The sequence below is a fragment of the Spermophilus citellus genome (genome assembly GCF_964194105.1).
Source record: "Spermophilus citellus genome assembly, chromosome: 3".
Taxonomy (NCBI): domain Eukaryota; kingdom Metazoa; phylum Chordata; class Mammalia; order Rodentia; family Sciuridae; genus Spermophilus; species Spermophilus citellus.
The window spans coordinates 44,096,311-44,119,202 of NC_138184.1; the positions used below are offsets into that span (position 1 = coordinate 44,096,311).

The window sequence follows — 22,892 nt, forward strand, 5'->3', positions numbered from 1 at the left end:
AGGCCCTACTATCAGGATCTGGTATTGTGCAGACACCTACTTTTGGTGGCAGGAACAGCAAAGGAGAATTCACAAATGGTTTTGCTCAGCCAGCAACATATGAGAAACTTAACCAGAGGCCCTGGAGCTGGCTATGTGGGTTTCATCCAATGGTCTGATTATGTGTGAGTGGTGAGGAGGAAAGGGCCTAGTGAATAGAGTCACATCTGTGCTAATTGGCTTATGGAGGATAGATACGTGGATCTACAAGCTTGATCAGGTCACCGAGTTATAAAAATACAACACAGATGACAACCTGACAGTCCAAAAGATTTCTCCACCATTGCCATTTAGACTCTGATATAAGGGTCTTCCTTGGAGAGCCCTTTTTTCCCAGATAAAATGTTCAAAAGACAGGAAATTGCCTTAACAACTGTGCTTAACATTTTCATACCTCTTAATTTTTATAGGGCAAAGAATACCAAGATATACCATGTGCATATAATTATTTATTTTAAACCAGTTTTAGGGCTTTTACAAATAATAACATTTGTAATTATGTAAGTGAGGTGTGATTCTTTCATCATACTCATGTAAGGTTGATCCTAGTTAAAGATTTAATTTCAATTTCTAGTATGTTTATTATAGGATTATAAGTTTATTCAGTTTACTTTTGAATTTGTAGCCCATGATTCTATTTTCTGGCACTTATTTTGTCTTCTCTGTTTATTGTGTTTTTTGTTAAGCAACTTTTGTAAAGGCAAAGTTAGATTAAAATAGCTCATAATGTTGAATGGCAAGGGATATAAAAGCATATGTTTTTAAAGCTAAAAGTTCTTACACTTTTTTTTTTATAAAAATATCTTCAGAATCCAGGCATGGTGGTGTACGCCTGTAATCCCAAGGCTGAGGCAGGAGGATCACAAGTTCAAAGCCAGCTTCAGCAGTTTACCAAGTCCCTGAACAACTTAGCAAGATCCTATCTCAAAATAAAATAAATAAAAGGGCTAGGGATGTAGCTCAGTGTTAAAGTGCCTAAAAATCAAGAATGAATTTACCATAAATTATGGACATGCGGTACAATTTACTTTTCTTTGCATTCATGTTTGAGAAGCGTCTTTTATTCTCTGATACTTATAGCCTCTGTTTATCAAAAATTACAAAAGATATTTTGTATTTCACTTGTGTTTTATAATAATTTATAAGTACTTGTGCTTACAGTAGAGTAAGTTGAGGCCTAATGATCCAAGAATTAGCTCTGAATTGTGTTCTATGAACTAACTCTGTTGCATCCACAGAGATCTTGTTAGAAATGCAGAATCCCAGGCCTACCCAAGATCTACTAAAATAGACCCCACATTTTAACACCCAGGCAATTTTGTGCATATTAAAGATTGAAAAGAATTAGTCCAAGATCAATTGACTATCAAATCAGAAATGAGATTTTCTCATATAAAGCAAGCATGTTTTTGTAGATGACAGCTAAGTGCTGAGGGTTTATAGAGTGCTTTCCTTGTGTTCTTTTCATTCTGAGAATTTAATATGCATTGGTTTCTTTAATCCTCCAAGGACATTGCAAGGTAAGTCTGTAATTACTGCCCATCTTACAGATGAGAGAACAGAGGCACAGAGAGACTAGTTAAGTTCTGTCTATAAAAAAAAAAAATGTCACTAGTCATAATTGGGCACTAGGAAGTTTGTGCTTTATCAGGTAGAGCCAAAGAATAAAGTAAGTTAAGAAACTAGGATTTTCATTTTATTTTTTACTGTCTCAAGAAAAATTATGAGAGGCAGCTGAATAAAAAAGGAATTTTTTGTCAGTTTTGTAAACCTAACATTCTATTTTTAAAATACTTAGAATCCATCTCTGTTGGGGTACTGGGGTCTATTTTCCCTCTGCTTTCATGCTACAGTCAACACAACAGACTTCTGTGTCCTCAAAAGGTGTGACAAGTCCTCCCCATTGGCAGGCAAGCCAGCAGTTCTGCAGCAGCACACACCAGCTGGGTGTTCTCCAGCTCAGTTCTGATACTATTTACCTGGGGACAGCATCAGATCCCACAGGTGAGGGCTCATTCCCCAAGGCTGCCCATCCCAGATGCCAGTTTTATAGAGCTCAAGTTTCCTGAACCCCTCTCCTTGGTTTAATTAAGTTGGTCAAGCAGCCTGCAGAACTTATTAATTCATTACAAAGGATGTTGTAAAGGACACAGATGAAGAGATGCAAAGAGCAAAGTATAGAAGAAAGGGCATGGAGCTCCTAGAGATCCTGCATGTATTCAGCTTCCTGGAAGCTCTCTGAATCCTGCCCTTTTGGGTTTGAGTGGAGATTTCATTGTATACCTAATGCTAATAGACTGGGAACCCCAGGAAAACCTGCAAGTTTCAGCATTCTTGTTGGCCCCTGTGCAGCAGAACTTTAGTGTTGCTGTGACCTGCATTGAAAAAGAGAAATTCTGATTTCCATGGCCTACCTTGGGGAGGGAGTTGCCAGTCATAAACCATGTATGAAAAACCAAAATACATATATCAGAATATAAAAATATCCCCTATGGGCTGGGGATGTGGCTCAAGCGGTAGTGCGCTCGCCTGGCATGCGTGCGGCCCGGGTTCTATTCTCAGCACCACATACCAACAAAGATGTTGTGTTCACCGAGAACTAGAAAATAAATATTAAAAATTCTCTCTCTCTCTCTCTCTCCTCTTTCACTCTCTCTTTAAAAAAAAAAAAAAATATCCCCTATGTTCAACCCATGGCAAGCATGTGATATGCATTAATTATTTTAACCTGCCAATACCTGGCTTCAAAAAGAGATTTGGAACTCTTTCACGTGTAAACCAATGAAGAGAATGTAGATTTGATTTATATAATTGGTCAACTCCAGGGGTATGCCCTAAGTCAGGTTGTAGTTTGATAGACAAATTTAGAAACCTTAGAGGTTTCTCCACATACTTCTCATTGTGGACCTTCCCTGCCATTTTTGTTGCACCATAGTAGAGAGGGAGTGAGGATGGTCACCATCCTCTGTGGCCAGCTGAAGCAACAGGATCAGAGAGGTGCTGGACTGGCAAAATCCTTAACCAGGCCTTACCTAACGACCCCAGTTTCTAAGGAAGGCACTTTTAACCTTTACCTGTTGTGAGGCAATATTCTTTTTGTATGATGTACATTTTAATTATACAAAGTAGTGAATTTCACATGGCATATTTCTACATGAAAATAACATACTTTGGTCATATGCACCCCTATAGCTCTCCCCTTGTCTCCCCTTCTTCTCTAATAGCCCCCCTCAACTTTTGGGGGTTTTTTCTTCCTAGATTCCACAAGAGGGAAAACATGTGATGCTTAATCTTTTTGAGTCTGTTTTTTTTTTATTTTGTTTAACATTAGATCTCTACTTCCATCTATTTTCACGCAGATAACATAATTTCAGTCTTCTTTATGGCTGAATAATACTCCACTGTGTATATATACCATGTTTTCTTTATCTATTGATCTATCAACAGGCACCCAGGCACCCATTCCATGACTTAGCTCTCATGAATTATGAAGGAGACAGTACTCTTCAGTAGTTTGTTTTCAGTTTGCTGAAAGAAACTAAAAGAGTGAAAAGTCATAAAAGATACTGTTATATTTGGTTTTGGTGTCTTTGCTGTGGGCCAGCATGGGCAGGAAGGAGCAGCACGATCATTACAGCAGATCACAGGTGGAAAGAGGGCCTCAATGGCTGTCGTGAAAACCCATCCTCTCCAGACAATTCCAGTATCCCTGGTAGTGCTTGTCTCAGGGTGGACTCCACAGTGCTTCAGTGGTTGAAAAAAAAAAAAAAAGAAGGAAGCCTACTAGAGTGAGTTCTGCTGTTCACTAGCTGCCTGATGTGTGTGTGTGTGTGTGTGTGTGTGTGTGTGTATGGGTGTACGTACATACATATATGTATATGTTTTATATATATATTTTATATGCTTTCTATATTTTCTATGCATTTGTTATTTTGTTTGAAATGGGGTCTCATTCTTTTGCCTGGGCTGGCCTTGAACTCCTAGTCTCGGTTGATCCTCCTACCTCAGCCTCCTGAACAGCTGGAACCAAAGATACTGCATCACCACACCCACTTACCTAGCCACATTAAACTTGCTCTATTAATTAAAATAAGTTGAAATAAATTATCTCTATAGGTATTTCCAACTTTGAAATGATGGTTTGACAGCATAAATTTCACATCTTGAGCTTAGAATTTCAGTTCTAAATTCATAAGGCCATTTTCATTCATATTTAACATGTTTGTTTTCATCCTTATGAAAACGGGAACTTTTATTTGAAATTTTGGTAAGCATCTGTTTTTTAAGTACATTAAAGAATCACACTAGACAGCCTATAAAGAATAATGTCCGTTTATACCTGTGCTTCAGTTGTGTAGAAAGAATCCCTTTACCCAAAAAGTGTTACTTAAGGTTTACACATTGCACAAAACATTATAAATATTTACTTTTTTCACAAGTTACTTCACTTATGTTTTCTTGCTATTTAGTGTTGTTTAGAGTTGTTTAGAGTTTGACTTGGAGTTGATTTTGGTCATTTTAAAATATAAACATCTTTTTTTTTCTTATTGATTATCACCTTTTACTTTAAAGTTTTTTCTCTATTATGTTATTTGCATACTAATTTGGTTTTTTATAAAATATCCAATTTCATTGTGGAAAATCCAGGGGGAGAAAAGCAAAAAAGAAGGGAAAAATACACCTGTAATCCTACCGTTTGACAAATAATCAGTAATTGATATTTTTTGTACATTTTTTCAAAATCAGAATACTCTTTACTACTACTTTGCACCCTGTTTTCCCAATTAGTATATATTGTTAAATGTTCTACAAGAACATTTTTAAAGGTTACATTGCATTCTATTTATGGATTTACCACAGTTTACCCAAGTTACTCTTATTAGACACTTAGGATTTATATGGGGTCCATATGTGTGTGTGTGCTACCCTTGCATGCGTGATGAATATCCTAGGAGTTATGTTTTTACATGCATCTGTAATTCATTAGAATAACTTTCTAGTATTATATTCCTAATCTGACAACAAAAAAAAATTAACCTTTATAAAGTATTTACTGTGTGTAGTACTGTGCACAGCCTTTCAGCTGGAAAAGTTCATGTAATTCAATCCCCCAACAATCATATGAAGCAGAAACAATTATTATCACTATCTCATAGGCAGGCTTAAAGAGCTTTGCTGTCTGGTCTAGGTTGCAGAGATGGTAAATAGCAGGCCTGGTATACTGATTCTAGGGCATGTGATTCATGTAACAGCTTGTTCTTCAGCCCTGCTGTGCTGCTTTACACACCCATGCCACTTATTTTTATATTCCTTAAAAAGTCTTATTTGTGCTCCTCTTCCGTTTTTTCTGATGGTCCCTTCCTCTGCCGTTACCATATGCTTCTGGCTTGGGTTTCATTCACTCCGTGTGTGTTTTGCCCTTGTGTACACCACAGCTTCCTCAGAACATCCGTGGCCTTCCTCCTTCTCCTCAAGACTTTCCGTTTCCTTCACTTCCCACTTCTTGTTCACCCATCTGCTCAAGAAAGACTGGGTGTCTTTCCTGTCTTCTGGCTGCTATTCTTAGCCTACTCCTGCCGCCTGTATCAGTGTTGGTTCCCTCGTCTGCTTCTCCTGTGATCTGAGGACACTCACTTAAGAAGCTGAGCAGAACTGCGCTCCAAAAGAGAAATTCTGATTTCTGTGTCCCCACCCTATCCATAGAGTTAGAATTAGCCTAGAGACAGAGACATTGCTACTGCAAGAATAATCATCTGTAAGCATGGTGTATGTGTTTACACACCAACCCCCACTGCATGTCAAACCCTGACCCCTAAAATGTAATCATCTGAAGGAAAAAAATGCAGTAGGGAAGGGAGGCCTTTCTGCCAAACCTCAGCTCCTGCTGATCCATGTGTGCTAGCTCAACTCCATACTTGTCTTTGCCCATATACCACACTTTGCTGCCTATATTCTTTTATGTACCAGGCAGCTTCTTCCTACAATATCCTTTCTTATTATTTCTTCTAACGTAAGTTCTCCTGTTATCAGAGTCCAAGGCCAGAGGCCTGACTCCAGGGGCCCCAACCAATGAGGTCTAGCCGTTTGTCCCAAAAATCAACCAGAAAGAACATGGTGAAAAGTAGGAAAAGAACTTTAATCAGTATAGCTACTTTGGGAAGGCAAAGTGAGATCTAACATCCCAGCCCTATCTTCAGGTTGCTGATTGGAGCTTTAGTTTTAAATAGAGAAAAAACTGGGGTAAATTAGCAGTCTTGGTCAAACTGTGTTCTGGTTGATCATTGCCTCAGATCTGGTTCTTCAAGGTGGCTCCAGAGAGGTCCTTATTGCTTAAGGGGGCAATTTCCAATTTCTGCTCGGAATGTTTATCTGTCAGACCAGTGGCCCTGGAAAGGGACAGTTCAGTTTCCATGAGATGGTTACTCTTCATGGGGTGGTATGTCTGCCACCTGCTCCTCCTCGAAGGTATAGAACAAGGGCTAAAGATTTCTAGGCACCACTCCAGGTGTCTGAAACACAATGCTGCAAATCTTGCCTCAAACTTAAACGGGGACAAGATAAGCTAAGTAAATTTAGGACTAAAAACCTTGTATTCCTAGACTGCAGACGAACTCTCCTGAAATTATTAACCTGCTTACATGCAGAGCTGAGTGGAGACCTGACCCAAAGTTTAAGGTAATAAAGGAGACAGAAAGTGAAGGCAGAGATGCCAAGCTTTATCCTGCTTTTCACTTATCCCTCAGGCATCTGCAGACCTAACTGAAGAGTCACTGCTTTTAGCAAAGGCAACTACTCCTGTGACACTCTCCTTTAAGACCCCTCAAAAAGGTGGCCTCTTCCAGAAAAATGTGCTCTTCATTTCCACATCTAGAATTGGAAGTTGTCTTCTCTTCCCAGACTTAAGAAGGGCCTTCTCTTCATCTCTTACATAGAATGGTCTTTTTTGTTTGTTTGTTTGTTTGTTCTAATTAGTATATATGTTAGTAGAATGTATTTTGACATACATATAAGGAGTACAACTTCTCATTCTTCTGGTTGTACATGATGTAGAATTGCATTGGTCATGTAATCACATATGCCTGTAGGACAGTAATGTCTGAGTCATTCAACTCTCTTTCCTCCCTTCTTGGCTTTATTTACAGACCATACCTTCCTCTAAACTTGTAGAAGTCAGAGTACCATGTCTCATTCATTATTGTATTTTCCACAAGGCCTAACACAATGCAGATGAATACATTTGTTGAATAAATTGATGAATAAGTGAACAAGTAATAAAATACAAAAACTTACTCTATTTTAACCAAAAAATAGTAGAAAGATGTTAAAGCACTTAATAAAATCAACATATACAATCTATATAATAAACAACTGAGTTGTATAATAATTTAAGAAGTATATGGCACATCATCTGTTTGGGAGGAAATGGTAGAAATACTACTTTTTAAAAGCAAATTTGAAAAGCCATTTCTTCCAATTATTTAGTCAAAATTAAAATCATTCTATAAACTATAAAACCATAGAGCCAATTATACTGAATGATTTTGAAGGAAAACAATTTAGTACGCAATTTGAGGTTAGTACTCTCCATTACAATTCGTGAATCTCTGTTAAAGAAAACTGAGATATGTGGTCATTCATTGGGAGGCCCATGCTGAGATAAGAAAGAGTGTGTATACTGGGAAGTGGTAGGAGTAGTGGGCCATGTGACTTGGTTCTCAAATAGCTGTCTAAACCTTACCATACACTTCCAGAGAATATGACGGAGAAGCAGGCCATGTTTCATGAAAGAGATAAAAAATCTACCTCATAGGTTTGTTGTGAGGATTAAATGTATTAGCACATGCAAACCCAGTGCCTGGCCATTAAAATCACTACAGCAGGGCTGGGGGCCAGCTGTTCTCTCCATGGTACAGGAGCCCTCATGCTCTGATCCTTTCATACAGGGCTTCCAAGTTGGTGATGTTGCACAGCACAGTCTGCTTGTGGCCTGACTTCCTAAGTCTGTCGGTTTCTTGCCTCACATGTTAATTTGCATTAAATTTTAATTTAAGAACCCAGACAGTACTTGCTCTTAAGCCCTTATTGATCTTCTGGACTAAACAATAAAAGGCTTCAAACCAGAAACCAATGTTTTCCAACAGTGAATCATAAAACTTTCTACTTAGTCCATTTCACTGTTTTAACCTAACTTTAAAAAATTTTACAGAATTATTTTATAGAGTGCTTCCTCTATGCTAGACACTATATTCTCCTTTCACTTTCCTTCCAATCCTGCCAGATGGGAGTGAAGGGACCAAGAAACTAAGGAATTTAGCCAAAATTATGCAGCTAATAATTGGCAAAAATTAAGATTGGAGCCAAGTGTGTCTACTCAGAATTCCCTCATGCCCTACCACTCCCCTGCCTGTGATAGAAGCAGAACATGGGTGCAGAAGGAATATAATAAACATCTCTCAAGTCTCTTATTTACTCATAAGCAAGTAAAACTAGTACAACATTAACTAGTTGATTTCATAAAACCTCAGGGCAGTTAGCCAGACATTTATTTTTGATGACAGAGGATCAGCTAAACAGAAACAAATTACTAAAGTGTCCATGTTAAGTATTAGTTGGAAGGAGTGAGGAGCCTAAGAAGTTAAGATAGAAAGGTAAACCTGTTTCCCAAGATTTTAGAAGCTTGATTCTTGGCTCTTTCTTTTATCTGTAATCATATAATATAGCCAAGAATAAATGACAAGCCACTCTTTTGCCTACAAAGTGGTTCCATTTCTATTAATAAAGTTTGAGTGATAGTGGAAGGACTGAGTAATGTTCTAAGATTAAGCAACGCCTAGAGGGATAACACTGGATTCCAAACTTCCAGAAGAGGTTCCTGGCTCCTCCACCTACTTCAACCAGAGCAGCTATCTTCTCTCAGCTATAATATCAGGCTTTTTGCATAACCTTTCCTTTGAAAAAGAAGATGTAAATGAATAAAAGACCCCTTTTCTACCATATTCATATCAAGCCAAATATGTTGTCTATGTATGAGTCATTTGGATTTTTAGGAGTGCAAGATGCTCTTCGTTTGCTGCCACCAGAGAGCTAAGCAAAAATGGAAACTTGGAAATTTATGTTTCTATATCCCCACATCTTCACCCACCAAGTACCATGGGCTGCTCTGCTCTCAGGACTTCTACACACATGTGTAAATCCTGCATTGCCCAATTTAGAGGGCCCTGTTCTTGTCAAAGTCTTTATTACAATAGTGTTCCTGCTCAAGCAACAAAGTATTTTTAGGAAGAGGCCCCTGGAGCTACAGCCAGTGCCTCTCACAGCAGGCTTGGCCCATCTCCTCTAAAATGTGTCCTCTGAAATTCTTTCCTCCCCACTATTGAGAAGAAAGCCAACAAAACAGAATCGATCCCTTCAGGTAGGAATGACTCCTGGGAATTCCAGCTCCCAAGGGCTTTCTGTCTTGAAAGAAATACTTGTGAAACCAAATTAAACTAATGCCTAGACTAAACAGAGTTCAGTCAGGAAGCACTGCATTCTTAGTGACCCTTCTCCACTCTGGGCTGTCAGCACCCAGTTGCTACTCACCAGATAAAAGGAGAAACTCAGGCTGCATCTGGGCCCTCTTTTAAAAGATTGCCAAACCCTATCCTTCATACAGTTCTAGACTCATCCAGTTGAGTTTGTATCTGTAACAAACAAAGGTGACTTATTCTGTAGAAAGGACAAGAGACTGGGATCAGGATTCCCAGAGTGATATTTCTTATTTCAGTGTAAGACCTTCATACACTCTCTCTCACCCTCCAGTAGTTTATATAACTTTATTTTTCCAACTACCAGTTGGTAAGATCCTTCGGAGCAAATCCCCTCTGATTTGCACATCTTTCAGAGCACTGAATTTTGGCCACAGCAAGGAGAGGGTTACTGAAGATCACATGTCTCCTTGATGGCAGGATCAGGAATAGAACTTAAATTTCTTCATGCCATGTCCCAATTTAGTGTCTTTCTATTCTACCACTGTTTCGTTTATCTATTTCTGCATAATAAGCTGTTCCAAAATGTAGTACCTAAAAACAACACTACCCTTGCTTCTCATAGACCTGTTGGTCAGGAATTTGGACCAGGTTCTGGTAGGCCAATCATCTGTTCCATGTGATATTGACTGGGGCACTCACCTGCCTGGCTTTAGCTGGGTTGAGCTAAAAAGCCCAAAAAAAACTTCATTCACAGTCTAGAGCCTTAGTGCTTCTCTTGTAGCCCCTTTCTCTCCAAGTAATCTCTTTTCTCTTTTGTATTCTCTTCTGAACTTCTTTACAGCATGGTAGCTATCTTCTCTAGGAAAAGCAGAAGTTAGCAGTCCTCTTAAACTTGCCCAGAATTGGCACAGTTTGACTTCTTCTGCAGTCTCTTGATCAAGCAAAGTCACAAGACCAATCCCACATTCAAGGGGGAAAGGGTGTGAAGGGAGCTTCGTTCCACCTCCCAATGATGGAGCCTCCACACTCAGGGAAGGAATTGATGGTTACCTTCTGCCATTAGGTACAACCATAGTTAACCAGTAGACATAGCCTTCTTTTTCTAATTCTCATAGTTCCTGATAGAACAGGGAAATTCAAGCCTATACAAAAACATTTTCTCTGTATGACCCAGCTGAAGAGTTAGGAGGGTGGTACTACCCACCCCATCCACAGTCCCCTTTGGCTGATCTGCTTCTGGTGGCATTTGTCCTTATTTAAGGACTGGAGGAGAGACTGCTGCACTTTGTAGAATATATATTTTAAAAAAAAAACCATGGTTAGTGCTTTCTTGCATAATCCTACAGTGGACAGTTCACACAAGTTTTTTTGTTGTTTTTTTTTAAGCTACTGTTAGGTCTGTTTTTTGTGTCAGACATTTCAGCCCATACTCCTGAGGGCTGATTCTTCAGGCAGCAGTTACAAACAGTACTTTTCAGTGCTGCATATGTATATTGTTAAAATGGAATATACCTACAAGTAACCTTTTCAACTATTAATTTCCATGTACAAATCAGATTAGTTTAAAAAAATATACTGCCATGGATTTTTTCTTCCGTTCTTATTAACAACACAAAGGATTTTTATGTGAAAGGACAAGCATCCAAGACTGGAAAATCAATTTTCTAGCCTGTTCCAGCCCTGGCAACATCCTTTCTTTGTATTCTAGATAACTTGGCTTAGAATATCCCAAATAATGAGGATTATACTCTGTTTCTGAGAAAAACTCCCATAATCTTCTAAATTTCCTTGGGAAAATTTTTGCATGTGTTATTTTTTCTTTAAAAAAAAAAAAAAGACTATTCTTTTGTTACAGTTAAACTGTCCTTTACCACTTAGATAATTACTTGCCCCAGAATACTTCTTCCTAGAAACCAACAAATAAAATGCTCTTGTGTGGTGTCAAGAGAGGAAACAAGAACAGCTATTTATGGGCTGTTGGGGCAACTTTTCAAGTGCTTTGGGAAATTTCAAATTTTTAAGATTATCATTGTCTAGAAAATTATGAGATTCATCTTATAAAATGGAAATCTTGGTTTCCCAAATGTATGTGAGGAAAAAAATGGACTGTTTCTGTACCATCTGTGTAGGAACTGTGGTTCAATGAAATCTAAGTTACCCTCTTAATGTGTGTTGCTAAATATTTATTGAAGATATTTTGTGTACTTTTTTTACACAAAGTTGTATGTGTAAACATTTGCACTTGGCACAAAACTAGAATCAATTAGGGATATCCTAGATTTTTTTATTTTTCATTATTTCATGGATGCATTATTGTTATACATATTGATGGCCTAGATTTTTTAAAATCTCCATTTTGCTGTTTCTGATTTGGTGATGGCAGTGGTGAGTTTTCATTTGCTCTTTTATTTTGTTCTGTGTTTGAAAGGAGATTGGGTCTCTTTAAAATGGTCCAGATCATTTAGAAAACCTTGGAGATTTTATTTGAATGTCTTTAAATTTCCATATCTCTACTCCTTTCATTTTAGGAAGAAGAATTAGAAGCCCAGATTTCCTTCCTTCAAGGGCAGTTGAATGACCTGGATGCCATGTGCAAATACTGTGCAAAGGTGATGGACACTCATCTTGGTGAGTGAACTGTTGGCCAAGGGAACAATGACAGTTGTAACAATAGTAGCTACTTGCATTACTATGTATTAGGTACTATATTAAGTTCTTGACATTGAATTTTTTTGTTTAATCCTTATAACAGCCCATAGTAGTACTGCTACTATCTACATTATACAGAAGCACCAAAAGTAAAGAAATGTCACAAGATTAAAGTGAAATCAAGATTTTGAAATGAAATCAAAATCAATATCAAACAATATAACTGTAGATTTCAACTCTTTTTTTTTTTCACATCTTTAGATTTCAACTCTTAACTACTATACTGCCTTTGTCTATCTCAAACCAAAGTCAAATATTGAGGTTTCAAAATCAATCAGCTGTATTGCTGTGGTAGTCTGTCTGCTATAATCAATAACATCGTTTTGATGATGCCTCTTTTTTTTTTGTTTGTTATTTTTGTGGTACTGAGAATTGAACTCGGGCTTCAGGCATGCCAATTATAGCATTGAGCTACATTCCCAGACATTATTATTTTTATCTTGAAACAGGTATCACTAAGTTATCCAGGCTGGCCTTGAATTTGCCATCCTCCTGCCTCAGCCTCCTGGGTAGGCTAGGATTATAGGTGTGCACCTCTGAAGACTCAGCTGTTTGTTTGGTTTTTTAAATACAGGTTTTTTGACCACCTGCCATAAGAACAATAAGACCTTTTCTTCCTTCTCTCCGCTTATACTCCAAGAAATGTCCAAATTTTAAGTTCAGTTTATGGGTTAGTCATACATATGTCACATTAGAAAGTCTTCAGGCACTACTTTAGCTCTCTAAATGTTCTCTGTTTTGTATTAGAAATGGTCTCTGCTGAATTGTGTTTATATTGCTTTGAAAATTCCTTGCTGCTTGCAAAAACTTTTGTCATGCCCATTATTATGATTTCTCAGTACACTGTGGGCATCCATTTTTCTTCTCCCAGTGTAATGCATTCTCTAGTGTAATGCATCTATAGTTTGGCAACAAATTAGGAAGATAAGACATGTACTCTTGACAGAAGGCGGGACGCCGCAGAAAAGCGACACTCTCCGACAGACTGCAACAATAAAACAGGTCTGTGTCTCCTGGGCTCTCCTAGGCTTTCCGGGGGAGGGAGTATCAGAGTGAGCCCGCATAAAGACTAGGGGAAAACTAGAGATACCTGACCTTCAACTCCCCCTCCCATCAGCAGCCAAAACGAAACCTGTCTAGCCAGCGCTGGGGGAGGGGCAAGCAGAAAAAATCAAAACGATAGAGTGCCAGGGATCCCAATAGCCAATTGTGCGACCCCGGGGATCCGGGCTGACTGATTCGCCCGGCCTTCCCCACGGCTACAGAAGGCTGCAGAGAAGTAATTAATTAGCAAGCAGGGAGAAAAGTGGCTGCAATTCTGTGGAATCCTGCTGGATGAGCCCGCACTGACCCCCGGGCTGAGTACGGGATTTCAGAGGGGGAAGGAAGCAGTACAGTTCTATCCCCCACAACGGGAACAAAACAATAGAATGCTGGGGTCCCCAATAGACACCCTCCACACCCAACAAACGGCAGGTCCAGAGTACAGTTTGAACTGCCAAGAGCCATCACTCAGGGGAAATCTGGTCTAGCAGGAGAAACTAGGGGACTAGAGGCCAGGCACTCGCGACTGGGCGGCTGAAGTCCACTCCCCCGCCAGTGACCGATCACCCGCCCGCTGCCTGAGATACTGGGTGGCTGGAGACTGCCCGCCTGCCTCGACGGGGAGCTGAAACCAAACAGAGACAGTCCAGTCACACAGCCCCATTAGGACACCCCAGCAAGGAGCCTGGGGCCCGTCATAGCAGAGTAGTGACGTCACTGGAGCTCAGCTGTCGGAATTCCTTCCCAGCAGAATCCACGTTAGCAGGCACAGTTTAACAACACAAAGAAGAAACAACAGATTAATACAGAACCAAAACAAATCTATAGAAGAGAGCAGAAACACGGCAATCAAATAGAGCTGGAAAGTAATGTGGACAACATGAGAAAACAAGGGAAAAAAGGAGTACAAACAATACAACTTAATTCTACAGGAGGACATAGAAACATCAGAAGCAGGGATAGGGAATGAACTAAAGGCCTACCTAACTCGAATGGAAAGGAATATTAGGGAAGACATGAGACAGCAAGTCCAAGCAATAAAAGTATATTTTGAAAACGAATTAAACAAACAAATTCAAATGGCAAAGAACGAGCTCTACCAGGAGATAGAGATCTTAAAAAAAATCAAACAATAATCCTAGAATTGCAGGAAAATATAAACCAAATTAAAAACTCAAACGAGAATATTACAAACAGACTTGATCAAGTAGAAGTCAGAACATCAGATAATGAAGACAAGGTTTATCAACTTGAAAAGAATATAGTCAACACAGAAAAGATGCTTAAATCCCATGAGCAATCTATTCAAGACATATGGGATGTCATAAAAAAACCAAATTTGAGGGTCATCGGGATAGAAGAAGGCACAGAGACTCAAACCAAAGGAATGGACAGCATATTAAATGAAATAATTCTAGAAAACTTCCCAGAGATGAAAGATGAAATAGATTGCCAAATCGTGGAAGCCTACAGGACCCCAAACATTCAAAACCATAATAAACCAACTCCAAGACATATAATTATGAAGATAGCCAACGTACAGAACAAGGAGAGAATATTAAAAGCTACGAGAGAAAAGAGGCAGATTACATTCAGGGGTAAACCAATTAGGTTAACGACTGATTTCTCATCACAGACTTTGAAAGCGAGAAGATCCTGGAACAATGTATTTCAAACGCTGAAAAATAATGGATTCCAACCAAGAATACTATATCCAGCAAAATTAAGCTTCAGATTTGACAATGAAATTTAAATCTTTCACGATAAAAGAATTCGCAGCAAGAAAACCAGCACTGCAAAGCATTTTGAGCAAAATACTACAAGAAGAGGAATTGAAAAATAGTGCCCAAAACTAACAGCAGGAGGTGTCTCAATAAAGGGGGAGGAAAATAACCAAAAAGTAAAACCAGCCAAACTAAAATAAATAAATAAAGAAGCATGACTGGAAATACAAATCATATCTCAATTGTAACCTTAAATGTTAATGGCCTAAACTCACCAATCAAGAGACATAGGCTAGTAACCTGGATCAAAAAAACAAATCCAACAATATGCTGCCTTCAAGAGACTCATATGATAGGAAAAGACATACACAGGCTGAAGGTAAAAGGTTGGGGAAAATCATACCACTCACATGGCCCTCGGAAGAAAGCAGGAGTGGCCATACTCATATCGAATAAAATCAACTTTAAACCTAAGTTAATCAAGAAGGATAAAGAAGGACACTATATCCTGTTAAAAGGAACCATCCACCAACAAGACATAACAATTATCAATTTGTATGCACCAAACAATGGAGCTGCAACGTTCATAAAACAAACTCTCCTCAAGTTCAAGAGTCAAATAGACCACAACACAATAATTATGGGTGACTTCAACACACCACTCTCACCATTAGACAGATCCTCTAGACAAAAACTGAATAAAGAAACTATAGAACTCAACAGCACAATCAATAACCTAGACTTAACTGACATATATAGAATATATCAACCATCATCAAGTAGATACACGTTCTTCTCAGCAGCACATGGATCCTACTCATGGATAGACCATATATTATGCCATAAGGCAATGCTCAGTAAATATAAAGGCATGGAGATAATACCATGCACCATATCTGATCACAATGGAATAAAATTGGAAATCAATGATAAAAGAAGGAAGGGGAAATCCTACATCACATGGAAAATGAACAATATGTTACTGAATGATCAAGGGGTTACAGAAGACATAAAGGAGGAGATGAAAAAATTCTTAGACAAATGATAATACAGACACAATATACCGGAATCTATGGGACACAATGAAAGCAGTTTTAAGAGGAAAATTCATTTCTTGGAGTTCTTTCCTCAAAAAAAAAAAAGAAATAACAAATAAATGAACTCACACTACACCTCAAAAACCTAGAAAAGGAAGAGCAAAACAACAGCAAATGTAGTAGAAGACAAGAAATAATTAAAATTAGAGCAGAAATCAACAAAAAAAAACATTGAAAAAATTGATAAAACTAAAAGTTGGTTCTTTGAAAAAATAAATAAGATAGACAGGCCCTTAGCCATGCTAACGAAGAGAAGAAGAGAGAGAACTCAAATTACCAACATACGGTATGAAAAAGGCAATATCACAACAGACACTACAGAAATACAGAAGATAATTAGAAAGTATTTTGAAACCCTATATTCCAATAAAATAGAAGATAGTGAAGATATCGATAAATTTCTTAAGGCATATGATCTGCCCAGATTGAGACAGGAAGACACACACAATTTAAACAGACCAATAACAAAGGAAGAAATAGAAGAAGCCATCAAAAGACTACCAACCAAGAAAAGCCCTGGACCTGATGGGTATACAGCAGAGTTCTACAAAACATTCAAAGAAGAATTAATACCAATACTTTTCAAGCTATTTCAAGAAATAGAGAAAGAAGGAGCTCTTCCAAATTCATTCTATAAGGGCAACATCACTCTGATCCCAAAACCAGACAAAGACACTTCAAAGAAAGAAAACTACAGACCAATATCTCTAATGAACTTGGATGCAAAAATTCTCAAAATTCTGGCGAATCGAATACAAAAACATATCAAAAAACTTGTGCACCATGATCAAGTAGGATTCATCCCTGGGATGCAAGGCTGGTTCAATATACGGAAATCAATAAATGCTATTCACCACATCAACAGACTTAAAGACAAGAACCATATGATCATCTCGATAGATGCAGAAAAAGCATTTGACAAAGTACAGCATCCCTTTATGTTCAAAACACTAGAAAAACTAGGAATAACAGGAACTTACCTCAACATTGTAAAAGCTATATATGCTAAACCTCAGGCTAGCATCATCCTAAACGGAGCAAAACTGAAGGCATTCCCTCTAAAATCTGGAACAAGACAGGGATGCCCTCTATCACCACTTCTATTCAATTTAGTTCTTGAAGTACTAGCCAGAGCAATTAGACAGACAAAAGAAATTAAAGGCATAAAAATAGGAAAAGAAGAAATTAAATTATCGCTATTTGCGGATGACATGATAATATACCTAACAGACCCAAAAGGGTCTACAAAGAAGCTGCTAGAGTTAATAAATGAATTCAGCAAAGTAGCAGGTTATAAAATCAACACGCATAAATCAAAGGCATTCCTGTATATCAGCAACAAAACCTCTGAAATGGAAATAAGGAAAACCACTCCATTCACAATATCCTCAAAGAAAATAAGATACTTGGGAATCAACCTAACAAAAGAGGTGAAAGATCTATACAATGAAAACTACAGAACCCTAAAGAGAGAGATAGAAGAAGATCTCAGAAGATGGAAAAATGTACCCTGTTCATGGATAGGCAGAACTAACATCATCAAAATGGCGATATTACCCAAAGTTCTCTACAGGTTTAATGCGATGCCAATCAAAATCCCAATGGCATTTCTTGTTGAAATAGATAAAGCAATCATGAAATTCATATGGAAAGACAAAAGACCCAGAATAGCAAAAGCAATTCTAAGCAGGAAGAGTGAATCTGGAGGTATAGCGATACCAGAGTTCTAACTGTACTACAAAGCAATAGTAACAAAAACAGCATGGTACTGGTACCAAAACAGGCAGGTGGACCAATGGTACAGAATTGAGGACACAGAGACTAATCCACAAAGTTACAACTATCTTATATTTGATAAAGGAGCTAAAAACATGCAATGGAGGAAGGATAGCATCTTCAACAAATGGTGTTGGGAAAATTGGAAATCCATATGCAACAAAATGAAATTGAATCCCTTTCTCTCGCCATCCACAAAAGTTAACTCAAAATGGATCAAGGAGCTAGATATCAAATCAGAGACGGTGCGTCTGATAGAAGAAAAAGTTGGCTCCGATCTACATATAGTGGGGTCAGGCTCCAAATTCCTTAATAGGACACCCATAGCCCAAGAGTTAATAACAAGAATAAACAAATGGGACTTACTCAAACTAAAAAGTTTTTTCTCAGCAAGAGAAACAATAAAAGAGGTAAATAGAGAGCCTACGTCATGGGAACAAATTTTTACCCCTCACACCTCAGATAGAGCCCTAGTATCCAGAATGTACAAAGAAGTCAAAAAATTAAACAATAAGATAACAAACAACCCAATCAACAAATGGGCCAAGGACCTGAGCAGACACTTCTCAGAGGAGGACATACAATCAATCAACAAGTACATGAAAAAATGCTCACCATCTCTAGCAATCAGAGAAATGCAAATCAAAACCACCCTAAGATATCATCTCACTCCAGTAAGATTGGCAGCCATTATGAAGTCAAACAACAATAAGTGTTGGCGGGGATGTGGGGAAAAGGGTACACTTGTACACTGCTGGTGGGACTGCAAAATGGTGAGGCCAATTTGGAAAGAATTATGGAGATTCCTGGGAAAGCTGGGAATGGATCCACCATTCGACCCAGCTATCACCCTTCTTGGACTATTCCCTGAGGACCTTAAAAGAGCGCACTATAGGGATACGGCCACATCAATGATTATAGCGGCACAATTCACAATAGCTAGACTGTGGAACCAACCTAGATGCCCTTCAATAGATGAATGGATAAAAAAAAATGTGGCATCTATACACAATGGAGTACTATGCAGCAATAAAAAATGACAAAATCATAGAATTTTCAGGGAAATGGATGGCATTAGAGCAGATTATGCTAAGTGAAACTAGCCAAGCCCTAAAAAACAAATGCCAAATGTCTTCTTTGATATAAAGAGAGCAACTAAGAACAGAACAGGAAGGAAGAGCATGAGGAAAAGACTAATAGTAAACAAAGACGAATGGGGGGAGAGAAAGGGAGAGAGAAGGGAAAGCATATGGAAATGGTAGGAGATCTTCAATGATACACAAAATTATAAGAGGTTATGAGGGGCAAGGGGGAGGGAGGGAAAGGGGGAGAGAATTGAACAACAGCAGAGGAGGTAGAGAGGGAAGATGGGAGAGGAGGGGAGCGGAGGGGAGGGGAGGGGGGATAGTAGGAGATAGGAAAGGTAGCAGAATACAACAGTCACTAATATGCCATTATGTAATAATGTGAGTTTGTAACAGTTGTGATTCTGCAATCTGTATTTGGGGTAAAAATGGGAGTTCAAAACCCAATTGAGTCTAATGTATGAAAGATGATATATCATTAGCTCTGTAATGTTTTGAACAATCAATAAAAAAAAAGATGAAAAAAAAAAAAGACATGTACTCTTACGAGCAGGCCATTATGCATTTCATTTCATGGCAGTTCCAGGTACTGTAAGAAATCAAGATGCATCCCTCCTCTGAGGAGAAACTAAAGAGAATCCAGCAAGACCTTTAATAGTGGTGGGATGCTGAAATTGAAATACCTTTGCTAGGGATGAACCCTCTGTTGTCAGACTCCATGAAGTAATCTCTAAGCCCATGAGGTCATGAGTTCATTGCAAGTGACAAAAAGTAGTTATCATTTCAGTGTAACCTTTTAAACCATATTTGTGTTAAGCAAGTAATAGACATACTGTTACAGGTTTGAAAAGGCACTGCTCTAAGTGGCTGGCTGGGCCCTATTCTACCTTCAGCCTTATTTGAGCTCTATCAACCACTCCTTCAAGGATAGAGGGCCCATGAGGTGAAAACAGGAAAAACCTAGTGGACGATTAACAGAGAAGAATCTCTCAGCAAGAAATGATTCCTCTGTCACATATGACTCCACTCCCTTCTGAATTGTTTATATAATGCTTAATGATCATTCTAAAAATTCATACAGAGCTACATTTATATAAGTCTCATATTCTTTAGTAGGACCACATTTTAAAATGCCTAAAAAAGAGGTAATTTTAAAGAGATAGTTTACATATAAATAATATATTTTATATCATCATTTTGGCTAAATGTAATTTTAATGTTAAAGTGTGTGTGTTTTCTGCTTTTTTGGCTGTTTGAGTGAACTTTGCTTTACTTAATTTTGGTTTTAACTGAAGTAGAAAAGCAAAGAAATGATTGGGAGAAAGATTTACTGAAACTCGAGAAAATCCTGTTGTTTGGTGTACACAGCAGCTTTTAAAGCAGCTTTACTTAAGCTCAGAATTTTCAAGCAGCTTTTGCTCTGATTTTGGTCTTTCAGCACTAAAAGAGCAGGTTCTCATTGCCTGGGGCGGGGAAACACTTTAATTAAGAAAAGGCCATACCAGCTATTCATTTTCAATTAACCTTAAAACTAGGTTTGTTTTTGTGCATATGTTTGAATCCCTTCAAATAGCTAACAATATCTTTTCCCCCATATGAATAGCATGGTTGCATTTTTAAAGTGGCATTGTGGGGTGCTAGAAAGAATTCCTGATCTTGATACCCACATATGCATTTCAGTTTATCTGTAAATGTAGTAGTGATTTATTAAAGGATGCTTCTGTGTTGTGGGCAACTTTGATTCTAAAGAAAACTTTGATGGAAACAAAAAGATTGACTCGGGTAAGCTAATTTCAACAACTGAGATGTCCATCAGTAGGGATTGAATATAACAAAGTAATTCAATCTTTATAAAGATTAAAGTACTTTTTTATCATTAACATAAGGAGCTGTTCATGATAGATTAAGTCAAAAAAGCAGGTGGCCAAATAGAATATATTTGATATGAAAATAACTGTTAACAGCAGTTGACTAGATGAAAGGAAGCTTACAGGACGTTCCTTGGAACCTAATCTTCTGTGCCTAGGAGAAATGTAAGACGTTCATGAAAATCTTTGGACAGCTTAAGTGCATGTAACCAGCACTCAGTATTTGAAGCATGCAGGAGGCAGTTGTAAAAATGGTAGAATGGTGTCTGAGGAGAGACAACCTCATGTGGGATCAGTCAGATCTAGGGTTACTCCAGGCTCTGTCAGTTAGCTCAGCCTGCTTACAAGTATGTCCTCATACATGAAATTGAGAAAAGAATATCTGTCTTGCTAGTTTATTGCCCAAATATATTTTTAGACCATAGCACAGGACATGGCCCAAAGGGGATATTCCACAGGAATCAACTCTTTCCCCCAACTGACTCTTCACAGGGAAGAACCTGAGAGTCCTTCGGCCATAAAGCTGAGTAGTGACCCATCCAAGGCCTCACAACTAGTTAGTTGAAGAGCTTGGACCAGTACTACAGTTCTCAATACCCAACTGAACATTTCCTTAGCAAATGATTTTTTTTTTAATGCTGGAATTGAGATATGTTGCTCTAATATTAGGTGTGTGAGCAGTAGCTTAATCAGAACTTAATGATGCATCTGCACTTTGTCTTGAGGACTGCTGTGATAGGCTACAAAGTTGGCTGTGAGAACTGTCTCAGAGATATTTCTCTGGATCCTTTGCTAATATTAATTAATTTTCTCTTAAGTTGTTCATCTTAAGAGAATTTCTTATCCTTTGTTTGTATCAGACATGCAATAAATATCTTAAAATGTCAAGTACTATTCAAGGCTGTTTTTGTAACTGATAGCAGAACAAATATAAAGAAAGGCCGCTCAGAAAAATTACATGATGGCATTTGTTCAAATGGCCTTCTGGCTGTTGGGGCAATACAGTTGACAGGTTAGTGATATTTCCTCTTGGTTCTGGAACCCAAAACTGAAAGAGTATTTGTTTTGTCAAAACTCTAATAAAATTATTTCTATATAATTGAAATAATCCAAAGATTAGAGACAGGAATTAAAAATGAGTTTTACTAAATCTAAACTTTTCCTGTCAACTTCAGAATACTTTTTTTAATGTGTTCATTTTTCCGTTGCCATAGTTACTCCCCTTCTTGTCATCCTGACAGTTGAGTTGAAAGCCATTGACAGTATTAACCTCTGCACTGAGCTCATGCTATTTTTAGATTTGCTGAACTTCACACATAATTGCACGTGGGTGAGCAGCCTACACTAGTCTGATCCATGAGCATCTGGGCCCAGCTACCAACTGTTTACAGTGAATATATAAGCAGCTCACCATGCTGGGCTCCAAAGCCCACACCACCCCCTTCCCTGCTCCTGCTCCTGCTCCACATAGAGGTGTTTCCATTCAGTTGTTTGGTATTTAGACATTGGTTTCCAGCAGCTTCTTTTTTCATTGTTGGTTCATACATGCAATAGAAGGATTAAATGCAGTGATTTAATTAAAGGAAATTAAATTTCCCATGCTCTCCTTGGGAGTACTGCAGCTCAGAGGACATTAGAACATCCTAGAGGCCATATCAGTTGCTCTTTATTTCACAGATGAGGAAAACTAAGGCCAGGGAAAGATGACTGACCCATCTAGCTAGCAGGAAGAGTCCAACCCAAGCCCACTGATGCTTCTGTTGAGGCCACACTTGAATCAGTAATTGGATTTCAGATCCTCTCCTATTTTATTACACACATCTTTACTGATTTTGTACATGTCATAATATTGATGCAAGAATTACTAAAAGAGAGGAGGCCAGTTTTGAAAATTGGTTTATTTGCCTCTGTCAGAACTTTAAGTCTTATAGTTTTCAATGAATGTTTTTGGAAATGTTCAGTAAGGCAATTAACTAAATGACATTTGAAAAAGTGAGAAGGAAAACATGATCACCAGACAGCTCTTTGTCAATTACACTCTGATAAAAGCTTTTCATAATCATTTTAAGAATTCTAAACA

At 38.2% G+C, this 22,892-nt stretch overlaps 1 protein-coding gene across 9 annotated transcripts in view; it reads left to right on the forward strand.

Moving 5' to 3' along the window:
• The window catches only part of TBC1D5 (TBC1 domain family member 5), a 515,818-nt gene that overhangs the window by 469,594 nt on the left and 23,332 nt on the right, over positions 1–22,892 (forward strand). For all 9 annotated transcript variants that reach the window (XM_081287560.1, XM_081287556.1, XM_081287557.1 and 6 more), the window contains one exon: positions 12,038–12,137. In XM_081287560.1, coding sequence (XP_081143686.1) covers positions 12,038–12,137 — 100 coding nt within the window. The remainder of the gene's footprint in view (positions 1–12,037; positions 12,138–22,892) is intronic.